The sequence below is a fragment of the Hyalella azteca genome, unplaced genomic scaffold (genome assembly GCF_000764305.2).
Source record: "Hyalella azteca isolate HAZT.00-mixed unplaced genomic scaffold, Hazt_2.0.2 contig7133, whole genome shotgun sequence".
Lineage (NCBI taxonomy): Eukaryota > Metazoa > Arthropoda > Malacostraca > Amphipoda > Hyalellidae > Hyalella > Hyalella azteca.
In genome coordinates this window covers 420,087-440,015 of record NW_025937263.1, presented here as the reverse complement: position 1 = coordinate 440,015, position 19,929 = coordinate 420,087, and the positions used below count along the sequence as shown (strand labels likewise).

At 40.9% G+C, this 19,929-nt stretch overlaps 1 protein-coding gene across 1 annotated transcript; it reads left to right on the top strand.

Annotated features, from left to right (window-relative positions):
- The first annotated feature begins 679 nt into the window (after window positions 1-679).
- LOC108679232 (protein canopy homolog 2) lies at window positions 680-8,336 on the top strand. The gene is made up of 5 exons (XM_018167836.2): window positions 680-1,179; window positions 3,991-4,135; window positions 5,025-5,084; window positions 5,386-5,478; window positions 6,123-8,336. Exons 2-5 carry the CDS (start codon window positions 4,049-4,051, stop codon window positions 6,453-6,455), a joined length of 573 nt encoding a protein of 190 aa, XP_018023325.1. The 5' UTR covers window positions 680-1,179; window positions 3,991-4,048; the 3' UTR covers window positions 6,456-8,336.
- The last annotated feature ends 11,593 nt before the right edge of the window (window positions 8,337-19,929 follow it).

The following is a 19,929-nucleotide window of genomic DNA, read 5'->3' as shown; positions in this document are numbered from 1 at the left end:
TCTCGAAGGACCTGTTATTATATCACGAAAAGTAGGAGAATCGGCGACAGGCCACGTCAGGCCTACTCTTCAGCACAGAAATCACTATGTTAGATGGCTCAGTGGTTACAGTTCTCAGAGTACGAGGATTGGCGCAGAAAGGAGCGGGTTCGATACCAGCTCTGTGCGCCAGTTTATGGTATGAATCGACAATGAGGCTGGGCAGTTAATTAAGCAAAGCAAAATTGAATCAGCGAGTTGCGCGTTCGAGACCGCAACAAGCTGTGAACATTCTGCGATGTAAAGAATCGGCAACAGGCCTAGGGCCTAATAGACGCTGAAAACGCTATTATTATTATTATTATTATTATTATTATTATTATTATTATTATTATTATTATTGTTGTTATTATTATTATTATGTTATGTTATGAAAGCGCGGAAAAATGTCGCTGAATCGGTTTAATTTTAATAGTTCCACAATCGATCGCATCACGCGATCTTTATTTCATAGTTAGATTTCATTTCTGTACAAATACTTTGTTTGCAATAAATTAGCTATCTTTGAACTCTCTAAAGCTCCTTTAGTTTATATAAGAAGGTACACAGTCCACACTTCACCGAGTCCCCCAAATTTGAACACTGCAGGCGTTGCGAGGTGGCATCTTCACAACTAAGGCAAACAGGAAAATAGAGAAAAATCTCACGTTACAGGAGGAAAAAACGCTTTCAATGGATACAATACAAATCTTTTTAGTGTTAATTGGAAAGCGAGTTGGAAACAAGTCACTAAAAGTACAAGAATCGGTGACAGGCCACACCGGCCTACTCAAATGAAAAATTCGTCCTAAAAATGATATTAACTCCACATGATTTGACAAAAACCATCACATCATGAAAACTACCTATAATTCGTAATTTTTAGTTTCTCAATAGATTATGAGAAGTAAAATGAATTATTATGCGAAGTAAATTGAAGTTTACGCTCGCATGACATTTTTTACGTTCTCTTTGTTGACGTTATCGGCCAACCATACACGTCATAACACATGTTGATTATCAATTTTTGCGGTCCCGGGATTTGTAAGAGTTACTATCTTCCTACCACCAGTCACTCGGCAGTCGGCACTAGTCAGATTCAGACGTACCAAATACCAATTTCGGTTTACCCAAAATTAAGTTGTTCATAGGTTCCTGTCCGTGAGTATGAGATGTGATTAAATTATTTAATTATATATTATTTACAATGTAAATTTTACATGATGTAGGCCTGTAGCCTTTGTTTGCTAGGCTATACTATAGCCTATAGCTAACCTTACCTTACTCATTAGTCACCTATCTTAGGCTAATACTTGAACTGATTGACATTAATTAGGCTACACATGATTGCTGAATCGCTTTTGCTGTTGACTGTTCTGTTGTAATAATGTAATTCACTAGCCTCAAGCGGTCAAGCCGCTCTCCAAAGTAAAGATATTCTGTCAAACGGGGTAAAATGGGATGGATTTGATCATTTTTTGTTAATAGGTAACTTCTTACCATGAAACATTTCATAAACAAGTTTAGGCTCATTTTATATCTAGCTCTTTGCGAGGGCTATCCAATGGCATCTTCAAAAAAATTCCATAGCTATGCTATTTGCAAGGTGCCAGACGCAAAATAAAACCGTCCCGATTTACCCCTCAAAGTGGGGTAATCCGGGACATTTGCAATAAAAGTTAATTTTAAAACGTTTGATGATGTAGATGTAAAATAAATAACATTTTCTGTGATTTTTACTTGTTTTTCCTTTATTGATATTATATTATCATATTCATTAATTACCGTATTATTAATGTGATATTACTGTATCTATGGACATGCCATTGAGCATTGACAACGACCTTGTCCACTGCAAGCTTCGTATCAGCAGCCATGTAGCATTTCTTCTGTATCTGTAAGCTTACAGGATGGTTTGTAATTTTGCACAATTTTAATTGAGTCAAGTGATTTCACTATAACAAAAAAGATTGTGAAAAACATACCTGAAACATGAAATAATGTTTTAGTAACAACTAACAACCATCATATGTTTTGGAGAAATAAATCATAGTTTAGGTCAATTACTTTTCATTCTATGATGCCTTAGTGCACAATTCTATATATAGCATTCTATGTACAATTTTGTAAGTACCGTTGATGCACTAATTTTTCGACAAGTGAATTTTTTTTTTTTTGCTGAGCAAGGTAAATGTAATCAAAATTCATTGTTGGTAATCAGGTTTTTTGTTAACTAGAACCTTTCCTAACTGAGGTTCTACTGTAAATGCATTTTTAAGGGTGTCCCTAATTACGTACCCCGGGTGGCAGGTGGCCCGGGTGGGTGTCCCAATTAGCCCCACCGTGTGGAAATGGCTGCAGAGGTACTTTTCCAAAATCGCACTTTTCACACTTTTTTTTGGTGATTTTTTAGAGATAGTAGATTTTTTTTAGAGATATTTAGAGATTTCTCGACTAGCTTTATACAAAAGATAGTAAAAATGTTTAAGTTTATGCCACTATTTTCAGTTTTGCAATATTTTGATTAGTTTAGCTGCTACAACATTTCTATGAAATGTCGGAGGCGCATCCTGATTTACCCCACCCGTACCTTTTTACCCCGTTTGACGGTATCTTCTTACATGAACTAAAAACTAACTTTCTCAGCTTATTTCAATTAATATATTTAAATAATTTCACAGGTTTCTCTTGTTTTTAAATAGAAAAAAAAGAAGTTTATTCAAAAACAGCCTTTGCTGGGAATCTGGGACTGGGACTGATGGAATTTCATAGAAATTAAAAGTTTAAAACCATCAGAAATTTTCACTTTCAAATCAGTCCTTTAATGCTTATTCAAACCAGTGTGTGGTGCTAGCCTGCCACACCAGCTCTGGCAGAACCAGCAACCAGGCAGGCTTAGGCAGTCTGAGGCAGGATGGGATGTAATTTTGCAATGGTCATTAATGAACACAATGACAACACATATAATCATATTTATATTACATTATAAAACATAAAATTGGAAGTTTAAACTTGAAAGTTGAACCTTTTCTCTCAAACTTGGATGGTATTTTTAGATCAACCATACTGAACAGTGAACACTGTGAACAGACTAGAACAGTGAACCAGTAACTAGCATTCAGATCTAACTGCTGAATTGAGATTTGAGCAGAAGCCACCTGGGAATTGGACAAAAACACCCTTTTATCTGGCCAATTTCATTATTTCATGTATTTCTATGACCTTGTTATCTATTTCTATAATACTGATAAGAGTCCAGTTTGTTTCCAATTACCTGATTTTATTCAAAATTTAATTTAAAATCTGTATGTGATCATGCTGGCCATTTTAGAGAATTGGCTGTTACGCCAGGCCAGGGGCCTCCAAACTTTTTTCACCAAGGGCCAAGAGCAAGCTTTTTGAAACCGTCATGGGCTGGTCATGCCTATTTACTATTTTTAATTCATGTGTAATCAGAAATAAATACCACTCTTGATTTTTGTATACATTATATTGAATCTTGTGAACTACAAGATATCCTTGTCGGGCCAGATGGAACCTAACCACGGGCCATAGTTTGAAGACCCCCGCCTTAGGCCAAAGCCACTTTTGAGGCTATGTATGAATCAGACAAATATGCCCATGCTTGCAGAAAGTTTTACCCATTTTAAAGGCCCTTGCTTAATTTCATTCATGAAAATTTAGAAGAACCAATTTCATTGGCAACTTTCCAAATGGATTTGTAGGGTTTGATCACCCTATCATAGCCTATCAATTACAATTGTATTTTCTATTGTGCTACTGCTTACTGGTAGCTAGATTTCTTGTATTCAATTACCGTACCATATAATAATTCGAACTTTGAAGCAGCTCTAGATTTTTGATAGTTTTATTTCTATTTGAGGCTTCCTAAATATTATTTGTACATATATTGGGATATATAGATACTTATTTAGTTAATAAAATTATTATTTCCAACTTTTTCATTTGCAGTTGATCATCCCAGCCCATTGAAGCTTTCTGAAACAAGAGCTGCATCAGCATCACTGTCATGGCCTTGAGTGTGAAGCTGCAATTTTTAATAGGTCTTCTGTTGATGGTTTCTTCATCCACCTCATCTGATCTGCCCAAGTCAAAGGTAGTCCATAAATCATGAATATGCATTTCATTCTTTACAAATTTTCTTGTTGGTTCACATTCTGGTAAAAAATTCAAAATCTTGTCATTTCAATTATTTTAAACTTGGTTTTTTTTTAATATTAAGTTATTTAGTTATGGTAAAGAAAGTTATTTAGCTTAAAGATATACAGTGGGGGGAAATAAATATTCGTACCTTGAAAAATCGTATTTTAATGTATGTAAGTACCCAAACTTAACAGGAAAAGTGATTTAAATTATGTATAGAGACGCATAGTATTCAAAAATACTATCAAAAGAAATTAAATCTCAATGCAACAAAAAACAATGCAACATGTTCACTTTTCGGGTGAAAAAAGTATTCGTACAAAACAATAAATCCGCATTATTTTAATTTAATACTTGGTTGAATACCCTTTATTCAGCTCATTCTTTTGATAGTATTTTTGAATACTATGCGTCTCTATACATAATTTAAATTACTTTTCCTGTTGAGTTTGTGTACTTACATACATTAAAATACGATTTTTCAAGTGTACGAATATTTATTTCCCCCCCCCCCCACTGTAGCAATGTCCCATATGTTGGCAATATATTAGTTTCATCTTAATGTTTCTGCATTCCTCTTTTTATAATATTCCTCATTAAGATGATATTCTAAGATTCCAGAACAAACAAAATTCATCTCGTTAGGTTAATTATTCTTGTCCAAGTCTGTTTTTCTTTCCTAGATCTCATAAATTCTTCTACCAAATTCTCCCACCATCAATTCTTCTAGGAAAATATGTGAATGAATGCCAATATACCTCCTGTATTAAGGTTAGAATGTTCCATTATTAAATGGAATGATTTCTAATTATTGAGGCACTAATATGCTATTATCATTCCAGGTTGTCAAATGTGCTGTGTGTCAGAGTCTGGTGAATGAAGTTCATTATCAGATAAGCCAGGTAAATTTTCCATTGAAAGTCTGAGTTGTTATTATAAATTATGAAATCTTTATTTTGGATCTGGTGTCCTCTAAAATATTAATTGCATTTTACGGCATGTTTCCTAATACAAAGAAAAAAATATATTTAGTGCCATAGCATTAGGATTCCAAAATAACTATTTGGTTTTTCCTCAAATGACTCTGTTTTTCATTTCAGATATTCTCCTAACACCTTCAGGGGTGTACCTAGAGATTTTTTTGACTTCACTAAAATGATTGATGTAGATGATTGATTTTTATTACATTCCATGCTTATTTAGGTGGATCCACGACGTAAGATTGAAGTTGGATCGTATCGCATCGCATCCAATGGAGATCAGCAGACGACCAGCAGGATCTACGCTGGATCAGAGGTTTGTAGCTCCCTCAGAGGCCCTGTAGCTCCCTCAAGTTTAGCTTGTCTAGCTTTTCATTTAAAAGTACACATTCATTGTGAACCTTGAGCAATCAAAACTACTTCCTTCTCAGTGCTTTCAAACATTTATTTAGAATAAATCAGTGTTGGAATTCTATGTGTTCCTTAATGTTGTCAAAATAGTTAGCAGGGAAATCAATAGCTACTACATGGAACTATTATATCTAAAATTTGAGGTTTGGATGTTGCATTTTGTTCCTTATTATCTTAATGATAGAATTGTTCAGTGGTAGGTTTTAATTGTTGAGCTCTAAATTGTATCATTAATAGTTCTCTTAGGAAAATTAGGTACAAATATTCAACTTGTACATTAAAGTTGAACATATGTAATCTTTATCACTAGCTCATTCAAAACATTATTTTTTTGTTTCTATCCTCAAAACCAGACCACAAGAAGTGTATTTTTGATAACTTTTGCCAACTGATGTGCTTATCCACACACGAAAAACATAGACAATTACCTTTGGTATACAGATGACGAATATGGCAGCGTTATGAGTCTCGTTGGATAAGCTACGTTTGGTGAATTCCATTTTAATCACTAGGCTGCTTGCACCTTGTTACTAATTGATTTAATTCCAGGCTCACATGACAGAGCTGATGGAGACCGTGTGTGGCTCGTTCAAAGACTACGCGCAGGCCAAGCACAAGGAGACGGGTCGTGTCGAAGTTATCCCCATTGTGGGTAAAGATGGGCAGATGAACCCTCGCTTCAGCGAGTACGAGATGATCCAGGACCCCGACCTCAACAAGAGTCTCGAGTTCCATTGTGAAAGCATCGTTGAGGATCACGAGGATGATATAGTTGAGCATTTTAGCAGCCAGCCCCAGCAAGAGTTTGATCTTGAGAAATCCCAAAAAGAATTTTGTTGGTCGAAGTCCAAAATATGTTCTGGTTTCAAAGAAGAGTTGTGATCACAGTTGGGCTTCGTAGCATTTCGAATATCATATATCATGAAGTGGAATTTCTGCAGACATTTCAAAATTGGCTGAGATGTCTAGATTCATTCCTTGATGTGTTCGTATATGTGCAGAACCCATGTGTTGTTACTAGAGTTTTACTGAACATTTGAGAGAGTGACATCAAGCTTTTGCTTATTCTACACGATTATTCCTTTTAAATCCAGTATAATCGTATGAAGTTTATCTGTTTCATCAGTTATTTCTCTACGAAACCTAATCAATAGTTATGCTGGGAATATGTCCACGTAGATTTAATAATTAGTTACATCTCCTGTCAAGAAAGGTTCGTAAGAGCATCAATTAAAATTATTAAATGAATCTGAAAATTTGTTGAAGTTTAAGAATCTTTATGTGTACATTAATTGTTGACGAAAGTTTTCCAGTTTTTCCCCACTTGTCTGCAATTATATTGAAGTTCAACGTGTTTCATAGAAAATGATGTATTCCATTCATGGTTTTCATAATTTATGATCTTTGTCTTTTGTTGTGCATTGATGTTTTTTTATACTGCCGTAACCGCTTGAATAAGCGAAAGCGTTCGATTATTTATTGCTACAGCAATTCTTGAGGAAGGCTTCCAAGCAATATTATAGTATATATTCCACGTATTGTTGAATTCAATTTTTTCTTAGATAGACGTTATCGCCTGTTTTGTTTATTGAAATTCAGCTCAATTTTTGTACCTTGGAGGTGAAAATATCATTTATGGTATTGGTATGCATGTCTTTATTATTATATTTTACTCGGCTTTTCAGTGCATTGTCGCCTGTCTGTAATTATGCTATTGAAGGCATAATCTCGTTCGATTAGTGCAATAATTATTTTCTTAAAAATAGAATTTTTTCATCATTCGGCTATCCCTCAATTTTGATGGCCGTAACCGATCACAATCTTAAGCCCCAGTTAATGAGCTTGTAAGTACAGAGAAGCATCATGAGAGCCGTTCATCAGTGAAAGAAGCTTCTCTCCTTGTGCCTTAAAGTTGTTTAATTTGGTCATTTGTGATCTTTTTGTCCGTTCCGTATTATCCGATGACAGTCGTTGCACTCTGAGCTTCGCGAGCACGTGTTTGCAGTTGTTTTCAAAATTAAAAGAATTGACTTAGCTCTTCTGCCAATCTTTGACCTCCAATCATCAACATTATTGATAATAGTTTAAAATACTCGCATTTATTTGTGTTTTTGTCGCGCTTTCTCATTTATTCCCACTAATTTTTTTTGCGTGCTGTCTCGTTTTCTGAAGGAATTGTGATTTTTTTTCCGTTTTAATGGTGTGGCACAAACTATGTTAAAAAAATCATTCATAATCATGTTCTAAATTTCTGTTTCACTTTCAAATTTTACTTCAAAACTGATATGAATACATTTTTTGCTAAAATCTTGTAGATTGATTTTATTTATCACTAGGTTATCGTGTTACCGACCGTTCGGTTTTTGCTGCATGACTGTATTCTATGAGTAATTTCTTTCTTTGTAGAATTTTACTGTTAATTTGACAAGTATGGCGTTGAGTGTTATACTTTCCGGACACACGCTGCATATGGGGTCCAGCACATGTTAAAGTCGCTCATACATTGTTATTATCTCACGTGAAATGTGGTTTCGACGAAGCTATACTGCGTGGTCTGCTTTGTTTGGTCAATTTCTGGTCGTGATTAAGTGTATTGCTTTGCACCGTAAGTATTGAATATTTATTAAGTATGTTATTTGTGGAGTAATAGGAAATGAATATTTCTTGAAATGTGGCATTTAAGTTAAAAGAGAATATAACCACTGTATGAATTGAAACCATTGGTTTACACATTTTTCATCTTCATAAAGAAAGTTAAATCGTTATTTGTTTCTTTCGCTGGATTGACGAACCCTGGCGGGGACCTAGACCCGACCCGCTAGCTTCAATAGTCATGCGTGGCAAGGGTTAGCTGCGGGACTCCTGGGCAGGCGGGGGGCTGCTTAAACACCGCGCAGATGGAGTGGCGCCCGTCTTGCAACGTTAGTCAAGCGCACAACCTGCTGCGCCCACGACAACCAAAGCTACATCCGAGCGTACGAGTGTTCCCGTCAAGACTACGTGTGCTTGACACCAGGGATCCCCTTGTTGGAGGCAGATACACGGGTGCCTGCTCAGCGCGTCGGACGAACCAAACAACCCGGACCTGGAAAATGACCTCTTTGAATGCGCCTCTCGTACCTGATACCCCGACAACGGAAACGACCCGGACCCTCACTACGGAACCAACCTTGACCTCACCTACCTCCACGTTAATCTCGACGCTGGAGCCATTTGTCCCACGCCCCCAGGCCCCTGGGCCTGGCAGAGCCGGACAAAACAAGAAATCTAGACACCAAGGGACATGGAAGCAAATGCAGCCAACCCTAGAAGCCCGCATCCAAGACTACCCTCATTTCTTCCGCGTCGCATCGACGACTGGTGAGAACCTGGCTGCCATTGACGTAGTCCAGGCCAACCGGCAACTAGTCCATTCTCTGGGCAGTGAGCCAAAAAATGTGCACGAGACCCGAGACGGAGCACTCATAGTAGAAATACAAAACAGAACTCAGAGCGACTCAATACTTAACATCAAGACACTGGCAGGTTGTTCTGTCACCGTAGAGCCACACGGTACACTAAATGAAACCAAAGGAACTATTTATTACCGCAATGAGCCCAAGTATACTGTTGAAAATTTGCAAGAGCATCTTAGTCACTATAAGGTTAAATCGATCTATCAAATGAAAAAGAAGATGCATGGAGCCCTAGTGGACCTACCATTATATGTACTCACATTTGCAACATGCAAGCTCCCTACTGAGGTAAAGATTGGGTGGCACCGATGCTCCGTGAGAGAGTACATCCCTCGCCNGCACCGCGTGCGCCGGGTGGAGGTATGCCTCACCCGCCTCCGCATTGGACACACTAGAATCACCCATGGCCATCTCATGGAACGCACGCCTGCACCTTATTGCATGGATTGCTTAGTGCCCCAGACCATAATCCACGTCCTCTGTGAGTGCCCATCATTTGGTGTGGCCCGACGGCAATTTTTCCCCCATCTAAGCCAAAACGACCCCGACACGCACCTAAAAAGTATTTTGGCCCAACCAGAACACGGTAGCTATAATGTTGACCGCCTCGTAGAGTACCTGAGAGCAATAAACATGTTCGACTGTATATGATCTGGTCAACGCTGAATACATGTGATGCAATATGTTCTTAGCCCATAATGCCCAACGTGACATTCGGCGCGAGATAGCTTATCAGCTGAAGCGCTAGTAATCATAGGGTCACTAAACTAACTAACTAACGTTATTTGTTTCGATATCCCATTATTTAAAAGAGTATCAAGGTGCTAACAACAGTGGTTTCTAAAACTTGATCAAGCCCCACTAGAGGAACGTGAGGACATGGCATGTGGGCGGTGGACACAGGAGAAGAATTATTACATTTTATTGCGCATGTTACATGGTATTATTCATTGATATTTGAGATAATTGCCGCAACATGGAAAAAACTACAAGTGATCAGGCGCTCAGCGGAATGTCGCTGTGGTGGGAGCATAAGAACCAGCCTACGTACTGCATTTACGTGCATCAAGCATTGATACTGTATCATGAATGATGGAGGTTATTGTCATCACAGTAACTGATGCCCACGTGGAGAATGAGGTATTGCAACTCAGCAGACGTGCGACCGATGCGTATCATGGGGTCATGTACTGCCTGGCAATCGTGCTCAAATATGACGAGGACAATTGTGTCTGATGCGTCGTTAAGGAAAAATATTATAACCCATCAGTATCGGATTAGAATACTAAATTTTTTTCAAATAAGTATACGACGTGACGTAAAATGTCAGGTTATGACGTAGCTCCCAGCTTCTTACTTGCTATTTACCCTCTACCGTCGTGTGTCTCTCTCCAGGAACATAACTTTCAACTTAAATAATGCTTAAGCTATTAAGTTTAGCAACCTGAGGCCGTTTGTACGCAACAGAGAACATTTTAAAGGTGTACGTGGCGGCAACCATCAGTGCAAGTCATTTTGCGCTCACTAACATCGTATCCCTTTTGGGAAGTAGGCGCGTGACAATATTGTTCCAGTTACTCATGTCGTGCGGTAGAGGGTTAATATAAACGTCATCCTCTGAACCTGGTGTATTCACCAGGTTGATGCTTCCTATGCCATGGTAAGCGATCAACGAGGGCTTGTTCCGAAGTAGTCGGCATGATTTGTCCACTTGTGTTTTGACTAGAGGAGCAACAAAAAACGTACAATCTTAATTTTTCTTTGTGACGTAAAATGGTTGTAGCAAGATTAAGCTTCACTCTTCAATTAAAGAATTTACATTCCTGTTAAATCTGCAAAACGTTGATATTGTACCGAGGTAACATAAGTAGCATTAAGCGTGAAATACATTGTGATCGCGACGCCATGCTCGAGAGTCACGGCACGTCTGTCACGCAATCCTTTAATAATTAGCCTTCTTCTGATATACGTGTGCATGAGCCTGTCTAGTTTTACTACCTCGAAAAGCCCGTACTGATAGAATAGAATATAAGCGTCGGCACTAAAGAAATAGGCCCATGGCCTGTTGCCGATTCTTGTACTTTTCGTGACTTGATTCACAAGGGATCCGTCCTTTTGAGCCCGATCTTTCCCTAACTGTCAACTGACGATTGATTTACATAGCTGCTGGACTTATTGCAAGGTCCGTAAGGTGCTACGCATTTCAAGATGAACATATGTTCCTGCATAGCTTTGTCTAGTCTGTTCTTGAAGGCTTTCATACTCGGAGCGTCAATGATCGATGCTGTCAGGGAGGGTGTTCCACATGTCGGTGACTCGAAGCGAGAAGAAATGTTGTCGCATGGATGTGTTACAACGCAGTTTTTAGCGCATTTTCTCATTTATGGAAAAAATGCACTATTGTGCTCGCCATGTCCGGTGTCTCTTATACACATCTCAGCGCAAGGAGAGACCTTCTTATGCTACAGTACCTTGCAAGAGCCCAACAGCTACCCAACTCCCCCTCCTACCTGAGCATTACACACCAATGGCCCATGGGTGCCCGACGAGCGAGCGAGACATTTGGCTCTCGAGCTCGCGAGATCTGCGCACGCCTGCATCTAACTGTACAGACCATACCCATTGATTTTTGCAACAACCCACGCTGGTTGCTCTCCCCCTCCGTGGTCTGCCCTGGCTTCATGCAGGGCAGAAAAAGTGATCACTCAGCTGATGGCATTAGGTCTCTGTTCCTCGACCACATCAACACATGCCACCGACGGTGCATGCACATATACACCGATGGCTCTAAAGACGATAGTAGAGTTGGATGCGCAGCGGTTAGCGACGCTGCGAGGAGCTCGCTGAGACTGCATAGCTACTCCTCAATATTTACTGCAGAACTATATGGCATCCTGTGTGCCATCGCAATTGCAAGGGAGAGCACAAACATGGAGATCTGCATATTTAGCGACTCCTTGAGTGCAATTCAGGCGATTTTATGTTACAACTCACCGCATCCCCTGGTAACCACCATACATAGATGGCTTATCCGACTCCACACGCGCCAAAAGACAATTACATNACCTGGAGGCACTAACCACTCACCTGGGGGCACTAACCACTCACCTGGGGGCACTAACCACTCACCTGGGGGCACTAACCACTCACCTGGGGGCACTAATCACTCACCTGGGGGCACTAATCACTCACCTGGGGGCACTAATCACTCACCTGGGGGCACCAACCTCAAACTCGGGGGCACCCACCACACATGGGGCTATCTTAAGATCTTTGCAACGTAACGGTTCTATACAGTACACCTGGCGAAGCCAGTCAGGACTAGGCGACGCACAAAAAAAACCTAGTCCCGAGTTATCCCAGCTGAACAGCATTTAGTAGGAGGATGCAGGGAGCATTGAAAGGCATTCATCTATAGTCAGTAGCTCCTTCGCCGGCTCAATGCCTCGGAGCGAGAAAGCACTGCACACCATTCATGGGCATTTCAATATTCGAGAACGACGACGCGGCAACCGGCCGAAGCCGGCTTCCGTCACGGGAGCTCAGCACAGCACACCTTCCTCTTCGGCGGTCAGAACAGAACCAACAACAGCTTTATAGCTTCTACATCTATGTACTCGTCGGAGCGTCTGATCAGTCCAAGTCGTTTATCGGCTTTATTAACTTGAGCTTCAATATGCTCAGAAAATTTCAACTCATTGTCGACATTAACTCCTAAATCTTTTTCCATTGTCGACTGTCCCGCGAGTGTCTTTCCCAGACACTCGCAGATGGGTCAATAAAAGTCGGACTTCTTACTTCACTTCTTGTATTGAGTCCTCGCTGAAGAAATCAATTTATGCAGATGACACCGGACTCCACGCTGACGCTTACTGCATAACTTTTTTTTACTCATTGTCATCGGGATGAGAGCCTTGCATATTCTGCTTTCTTGTCCACATCCTACCTTGGCGATGTAGGCTCCTCAGCTGTGGCGTCTCACGTAACCAATGCACAAGTCTGAAAATTCAGCATGATCCTAGAGTATCCTTAGTATTTGTTTGGGACATAGCAGTCCCAGGCCACGATGGATCGCCAGGTAGCGGTGATCCATTCCAGCTCTTCCGGTTCCTCTGTACCTCATGACCTCAAACTTGGTCCCGTTGAACTGCATGTTGTTCACTAGGGCCCAGTCATATATTGCAGAGAGGTCTTCTTGCAACCTCTCACTGTCCGTCCTGTCCGTGATGGTCATTAATATCCTGGTGTCGTCTGCGAATGACGATGCAGTGGCGTGGTTCACTGCCACATCTATGTCGGCGATGTGGATGAGGAAGAGGATCGGGCCGAGTACCGTTCCCTGTGGTACTCCACTCTTCACCCTAGCCACGCTCGATCTCGATTCTCCAACAACTACAGCTTGTAGTTTTTCTGTTAGGAAGCTGTGGATCCATGCCAGCAATTCACCTCCGACTCTCAGCAGTCTTAATTTTCTGAAGAGCACTCCATGGTCGACTTTGTCAAACGCTTTCGCGAAGTCCAAATACACCACGTCCACCCCGGCCCCCTCCTCCAGCATGGCCAGGATTTGGTGGTGATGCTCCAGTAACTGAGATAAACAGGAACGATTTCGTCTAAAACCGTGTTGCCTTCTGTTGAAAAGGTCAGCGTCTTCCATGTACTGCACCAACCTTCTGGCAACAACCTTCTCAAATACTTTGATTACGTGTGATGTTAATGTAACCGGCCTGTAATTTTGGGGTTTGTCTCTTGCGCCTCCTTTGTAGATAGGGGTAATTAGCCCTAATTTAAGGTCACTTGGGACATTTCCTTCTCTCAATGATGTTTTCCAGAGCAAAGTCAGAGGGACCTTTAGTGCACCGACACATCTTTTCAGTAATACTGCAGGGACTCCATCCGGCCCGGGAGCCGAATACGTAGATAATTCTTGGATACTCCTCTCTAGATCCGGCGTTTCAAACTCAATGCTCATCAGCTCCCGATCCCCTGGAAGTTCTTGAATGACTCCAATTTCGTTCTCCTGCCTTGAGTATCGGGGTTCGCTGAATACTTTTTCAAATTGAGCTCCCAGAAGTTCGCACATGCCCTTGTCGTCTCCAACAAGGACATCGTTATTTTTCAGAGGCCCCACTGCGGCTCTGATTTTGGCCTTTGACCGGGCATATTTGTAGAAATATTTGGGATTCTCTCGAATGGCAGACACCGCTTGCGCCTCTGCAATTTGTTGCTCGGCCTCGTGTGAGTCCTGCAACTGTCGTTCAGTTTCCTTAATTTTGACCTTTAGATGTTCCAGCCTCTGCCTCTCTATATTCCCGGAGGCAGCCGTTATCTGGTTGTTCAAGCTCGCTCGTTTTCTCATAAGGATCCGTCTGTCCCTCGGAATTATGTGGCGTTTGGGGGTCGCCTTTTCCGGCGTGTGACGCACGCATACCTGCAGTAATATTTGGCACAGTTTGTTGTACATTGTTTCGGCGTTTAATTCCAGGAACTCAGATCTCCAGTCAATTTCGAGGAGTTCGTTCCCAATGGCCTCCCAGTCTGTTCTTCGATGATGGAAATTTAGCCCAGCTAGCCCCTCTCGAGGTGTAGGTCTTGGCTGGGTTCCCCTCTCAATTGTTGTCTTGACCACCACTAGTCGATGGTCAGACAGTGTGGTCTCCTCAACACGAATATCAGCAACCAGTTCTTCATTGCTGGTGAAGAATAGATCCAGGATATTATGTTCTCTTGTTGGCACCAGAACCTGTTGGCTTAGCAAGTGCTCCCTAGCGAATCGAAGTAGTTGTGTTGCCTGGTTTCTGGTTTGATTTCTGCGCTGTTCTGCACAGTCCAAGTTTGGCCATCGTATGTGTGGTAGGTTAAAATCTCCCGCAACCACAATATTTGGGGAAGGTTCACCAAAGTTGGCAACCTCTGTTTCTATTCTATCGAGAGTTTCATTGAATTTTTCTGGCGGGCAGTCAGGCGGTCGGTATACGATAGCAATGCACAGATGGAGATGGGGAATGTATAGTATAACATGTTCCACATATCCATAGGAGCCTAAATGCAGGGGAACTGTTTTTGCCGCGAGGAAGTTTCTGAGGTAGACTATAACGCCTCCTTTTCTTCTCCCTTCTTTTCGATCTGCTCGCTAATGTTGAAAGCCTTTAATCTCGATTTCTCCATCTTGGTTATCTTCTCTTAGGTGTGACTCGGTTAAGGCAAGCATGACTATTCCTTCTGTCTCAGCAATTTCTTTAAGTACGCCGATCTTGTGGCGTTTTCTTCTTGGGAAGAGTCCCTCTATATTAGCTATCATGATGCTAGACTCTTCCCTTCCTTGCGTTCTTAGTTGCTGTAACACTGCACTCTCTGCACTAATCTCTGGCTCTGCAGCTGTTGCTGTGATTTCTGCTGTTGTTCGTGCAGTGTCAACAGCTGCTGCATTTGTTGTTGAATCTGATCTACTTGCCTCTGTAGGCCTAAAAAATTGCTGCGCTTGATATCGAGTCCTGTTTGTTCTTCTTCACTCCGGTAGGATGTTTTGGCCGGTGCGGAAATTTTTGGAACTGCTCTGTACCTTTGATTTCGATAGATTCGCCCTTCCCAGAACTGATTTTTTTAACCATGTAATTTCTTTCTGATGTTTTGAGTTTGGCAGTATATTCTATCCTGTGTTCCGAGAAGGAACTATCAGAGTGCCAGTTTCCAGCCCTCAACAAGGGTACAGAGGTGAACGTAGTGGCTCGGACGCTATATATTTTTCTGATATAGTCGGTGAATTAGTAATTATATTATCTAATAATAATTATTGGTTATCACAATTATAATTAATTACCGGAAGAAAGCAATTAAAAATTGAGTTCAAATTCACAAGCCTTGGCTCAAGGGACATCCATAATTGCAAAAAAAAACTGTTAACACTTGTACTTAGAGCGACTCGGAGGAATCCCCTTGAAAACCACTACCTACTTCGAACACAAAAGCGTCGCAGTGGCTTGGTAGTCGGCGCAGGAAGTTCAAATTCGTCAAAATTAACGAAGTAAAAGAGAGAAAAGTGACAATGAGGATTTTGGTAGCATTATAAATTTTGAGAGTAAAATTTGAATTTAATAATAAAGTAAAGAAAAAATAGAATAGTGAGCCGTCTGGTTAGTTAGGACATTGAAAGTAATAAGGCTTAAACATTGCAGTGGATAAACCGAACTGACTGGGCTCATGGTTGAACTAGTATAAGGTTGACCCATGAGAAGCTCATTTTTGCCGATGTAGCTTGTTGTTCGCATGTGACGTCAATGATCTCAGTGACGTCACGGGCATTAACCAATCACCGAAATGCTATCAAACCAGTCAACCAATCCGTCATGGGAATGACGGGCTTGTTTACGTTTCTTGATCTCAGTGGCGTAACAAGAGAGCTAAACTGAAAGACGGAAATCCTCGTAGGTCAACGTTATATAGTTCAATCATGACTGGGCTGATGCGTTGCTGGAACCTTTGACGGTGTCAAGGCGTGTAAAATCTTAACTAACAATGTCGTTGACTTAAATATATTTCCGAGTGGCTGCCTAACAGATGCAGGCAACAGAACATGGCGACACTAAAATAATTGACGTGATCATTAAATAATTGATGTGGCGACTCGGGAGCGCAGCCGTGCACCACCAATTTTGTGCACCAAGAAGCCCTGAATCGAACGCCTTGGATCTCTCCGGACATTCACCAATCAGCCGTGAACCACTCGGCTTTGTCTTCCTCCGGCCTCGCATAGAACCTACCGTGCACCACCAGGCCGCGGATAGGATCTGACTTCCGGGCATCGTTAAATTACGTAATTTTACGTTCACCCTATCTGAGGTTAGGTTTCAGATAGCATAGTTCTGTTCCAAAATTTATCGTCTTTCGACAAGTGGCCGTTCGACCGAGGGCTGGACGGCTGGTTCGACCCACGGCCTAGATACGGACGGCTTGAAGTGTTGAAGGCTACGTTCCTGAAGGCAGGAATCATGATGGTCCATTACATCCAGGGCAGTGGTGGTCTTCGGCAGGCGACCCAGCTACTCCAAGTAGATGTGCCCATTACCAGATGTTTATTGACCTTCGTGATTATTATCCACGTACATGTCGCAGTTATCTGAGGCCAGTTTATTTTAACAATTCGCAAAATAAATCGATCAACATTTCGTGGACAAATGGCCAGATACGAACTAAGTGCGCTTTCAATTTGTCTGGATTATTAGTCCACGCACTGAATTTGAATGCCACAAAATGCTTATAAAGAACTTGCAAACATATTGTGCCTCACTCTAAAAAAGTTGCAGGCAACAGTTTTCTAAGAACACGTTGGAATTTAACTCACATCCCAGTGGCCGGTATCGTGTAACTGCAAACGGTAGCCCCGTGTGTGATTTCTGGCTGGGAGTAGTCTAGAGTCTAGACTGCTAGTCGATTGGAGCAGGAAGTTTTCCGGGGTGCAGACGATGGTGCTGTGGCATTTGCTGAAAAAAAATCGGAGGAATAATTAATTGAATTTTAAATAGTCAAAGGTTACAAAATTTGATTGTGATTATATTATTGAATATTTTCGTGTTGAAACAAGGTGGTGAACAGGCTTATTATATGGTGTTACGGGTATCATCATAGAACGAACGCGAACTGTGTTGACTGTTGAACATGCATCATGTAGGAGCTTTCGTTTATTGGTGGAGGCCCAAGTGCCCGGAATTTGGAGTAATTAGAATTTGCCAGTCGCTTGAGTATTTCACGCAGATGTACCAATTCCGTCCGTCACTATGGTACCTATTTTGATTAACTTCTATTTATTTGGCTCACAAAACTCTTTCAAATGCATACTTTTTTCATTAATTCCATTGCATTTTTGAAATTTGGATTGCTTGAGATTTTAAATTGAAATTCACATGTGATGCAATTTTTGATCATTTTCCAAAATAATCGGAAAACTTAGCTTAACGATATAATTTGTCTCAATAAATTGGCAAGTAGCAACTTATTTATTGAATAAGTTGCTACTTGCCGTGGGTGGAATTCTAGTCGTTGTCGTGGTTCAAATAGTCAAGATCGATCCAGCCTGTTTATTAGATCACTTCCAAAATATTGACATAATCTAATCGGATAATCCATTTTAAAAATCCAGATTAACTGTGAAATGTGCATTAGTTCTTGTATTACCCCTTCTGTATTTGAGAATTGATCATTCTGGCATGTGGTACGGTACTACCGTACTACAAATATTGTGTCGATGCTTGCCCAGGTGGATTACCTATTACCAATATTATAAACTTTGAATTTCGTTAAAATCTGTTTATAAGTAAGACTCGTAGCTCTTGCCGTGCGTTTTAATTGTCTTGCTTTACCTCGTGAGCTGTTGCTTTACATCTGAAGTCGAACCACGAGGAATGTCGATATTCGATATAGTTTGTCGTGACCGGTGCCTCGCGTAGTACCTCCGTTGAAATCCCCGTAACTGTTGATTAATCTTTCGTTTTACGGTAAGGCTTGGTTAGTTCAGGACAACAAGAATGTCGTGAGGCTAAAATTCAGCACAGAATAACATGTTGTAAACTAACAAGTTACAGAATAATGGAGAAATTTCACTTCTTAGTATTATTCTGAACAGTCAAATCGAACTAGAATCGCATATCCGGAAATAGGAAGATTTTCTCGAAAATAGCAGTCTGCAATGCTAAGTTACAGTACAAACAAATGTGTCGTAGCTGTGAAAGTTAGTTTTTATATCAGCTTTGGTGTTGTTTGCCGAGACAACCGTGAGACTAAGTTTACATTCGATTAAGTACTTGTTGTTAACATTCGCAACCCGAAAGTCGCAAAGGATTACATCCAAACAAAATTACACTACCTGTTGGTTTGAAAGTTGAATACTTTATAATCCACCATAACACCCTACGCGTTCGAAAAGAGGTGACTTGAAAAGCAAAGGTAGCCTAGCTTGGGCGGCGTATTATGCTTAGTTTTCCATGGGCGAGACAGTGGGAGGTGTAGAGGTGAGGACGGGGGGTGGGGGTGCTGGAAACTGGGGTCAGAGAAAGACTTAAACAGAATCCGCGCTGGCAGTGCCAACACCTCCTCTCCAGTGCGTGCGTGGCTGCTCTTGACTTGTTTCCTGTGGATCAGAGTTTCCCAGGCCCGTGCGTTTTCATGCGGGCTAAACGCGAATAACAAAGCATTGGTACCTCTTATGTGGTCGTCCAGCTTCTGAAATGATCTTCGGTGTTTCAGTTGTGTGCTTTGTTCATCATCTATTTATTTATTGAATCAAATCAATGCTTTTAATTAAATAAGTGTTATGCGGAGGACCTTACTGTTGGCTGCGTAAACTTCTGTGTTCTTTTCAATGATCACTAGTACAAGGCTAGATGATCACTAGTACTTGCCAATGCAATCGCGACCATCTACCAGCATTGAAAATTATGGGACACTGAAAGTAATTTACGGCGGTCTTTCGCTCCTCATCAACCCATATTAGTATGGGTTCTCGTCACACGGCACTAAAAAGTCGATTTAATTACCCGCAACGGGTTTTTGTATGTAAAATTCGCGAGTTTCCCTTGTTGCAGTCAGATAGCATGATGGGGTTGGCGAGCAGGCTGATGACTGCACTTAATTATTTCCTTCAGAGAATTACTGTAGGCGTTTGTTTGTATAATTCGGACTTCGGAGTATTGTCATTACTAGTAATGACAATACTTTTACTGTACTGTAAAATTACTGTAGGCGTTTGTTTGTATAATTCGGACTTCGGAGTATTGTCATTACTAGTAATTCGCATTAATGCCATTACCGAAGTATTGTTCATGTGCCCTTAAAAAGTTTCTTTTTCATAGTTTCTTCCCAGGCATGTTTCGTTTAGTTAGGATTTGTTGCTCTGCCTTATACCTGTC

Excerpts from the sequence above, each read along its gene's own strand:
- LOC108679232 (XM_018167836.2), top strand. The coding sequence starts at position 4,049 with ATGGCCTTGAGTGTGAAGCTGCAATTTTTAATAGGTCTTCTGTTGATG. Across the intron at positions 4,136-5,024 it reads CTGATCTGCCCAAGTCAAAG|GTTGTCAAATGTGCTGTGTG; the intron begins GTAGTCCATAAA and ends TTATCATTCCAG. Across the intron at positions 5,479-6,122 it reads GGATCTACGCTGGATCAGAG|GCTCACATGACAGAGCTGAT; the intron begins GTTTGTAGCTCC and ends ATTTAATTCCAG.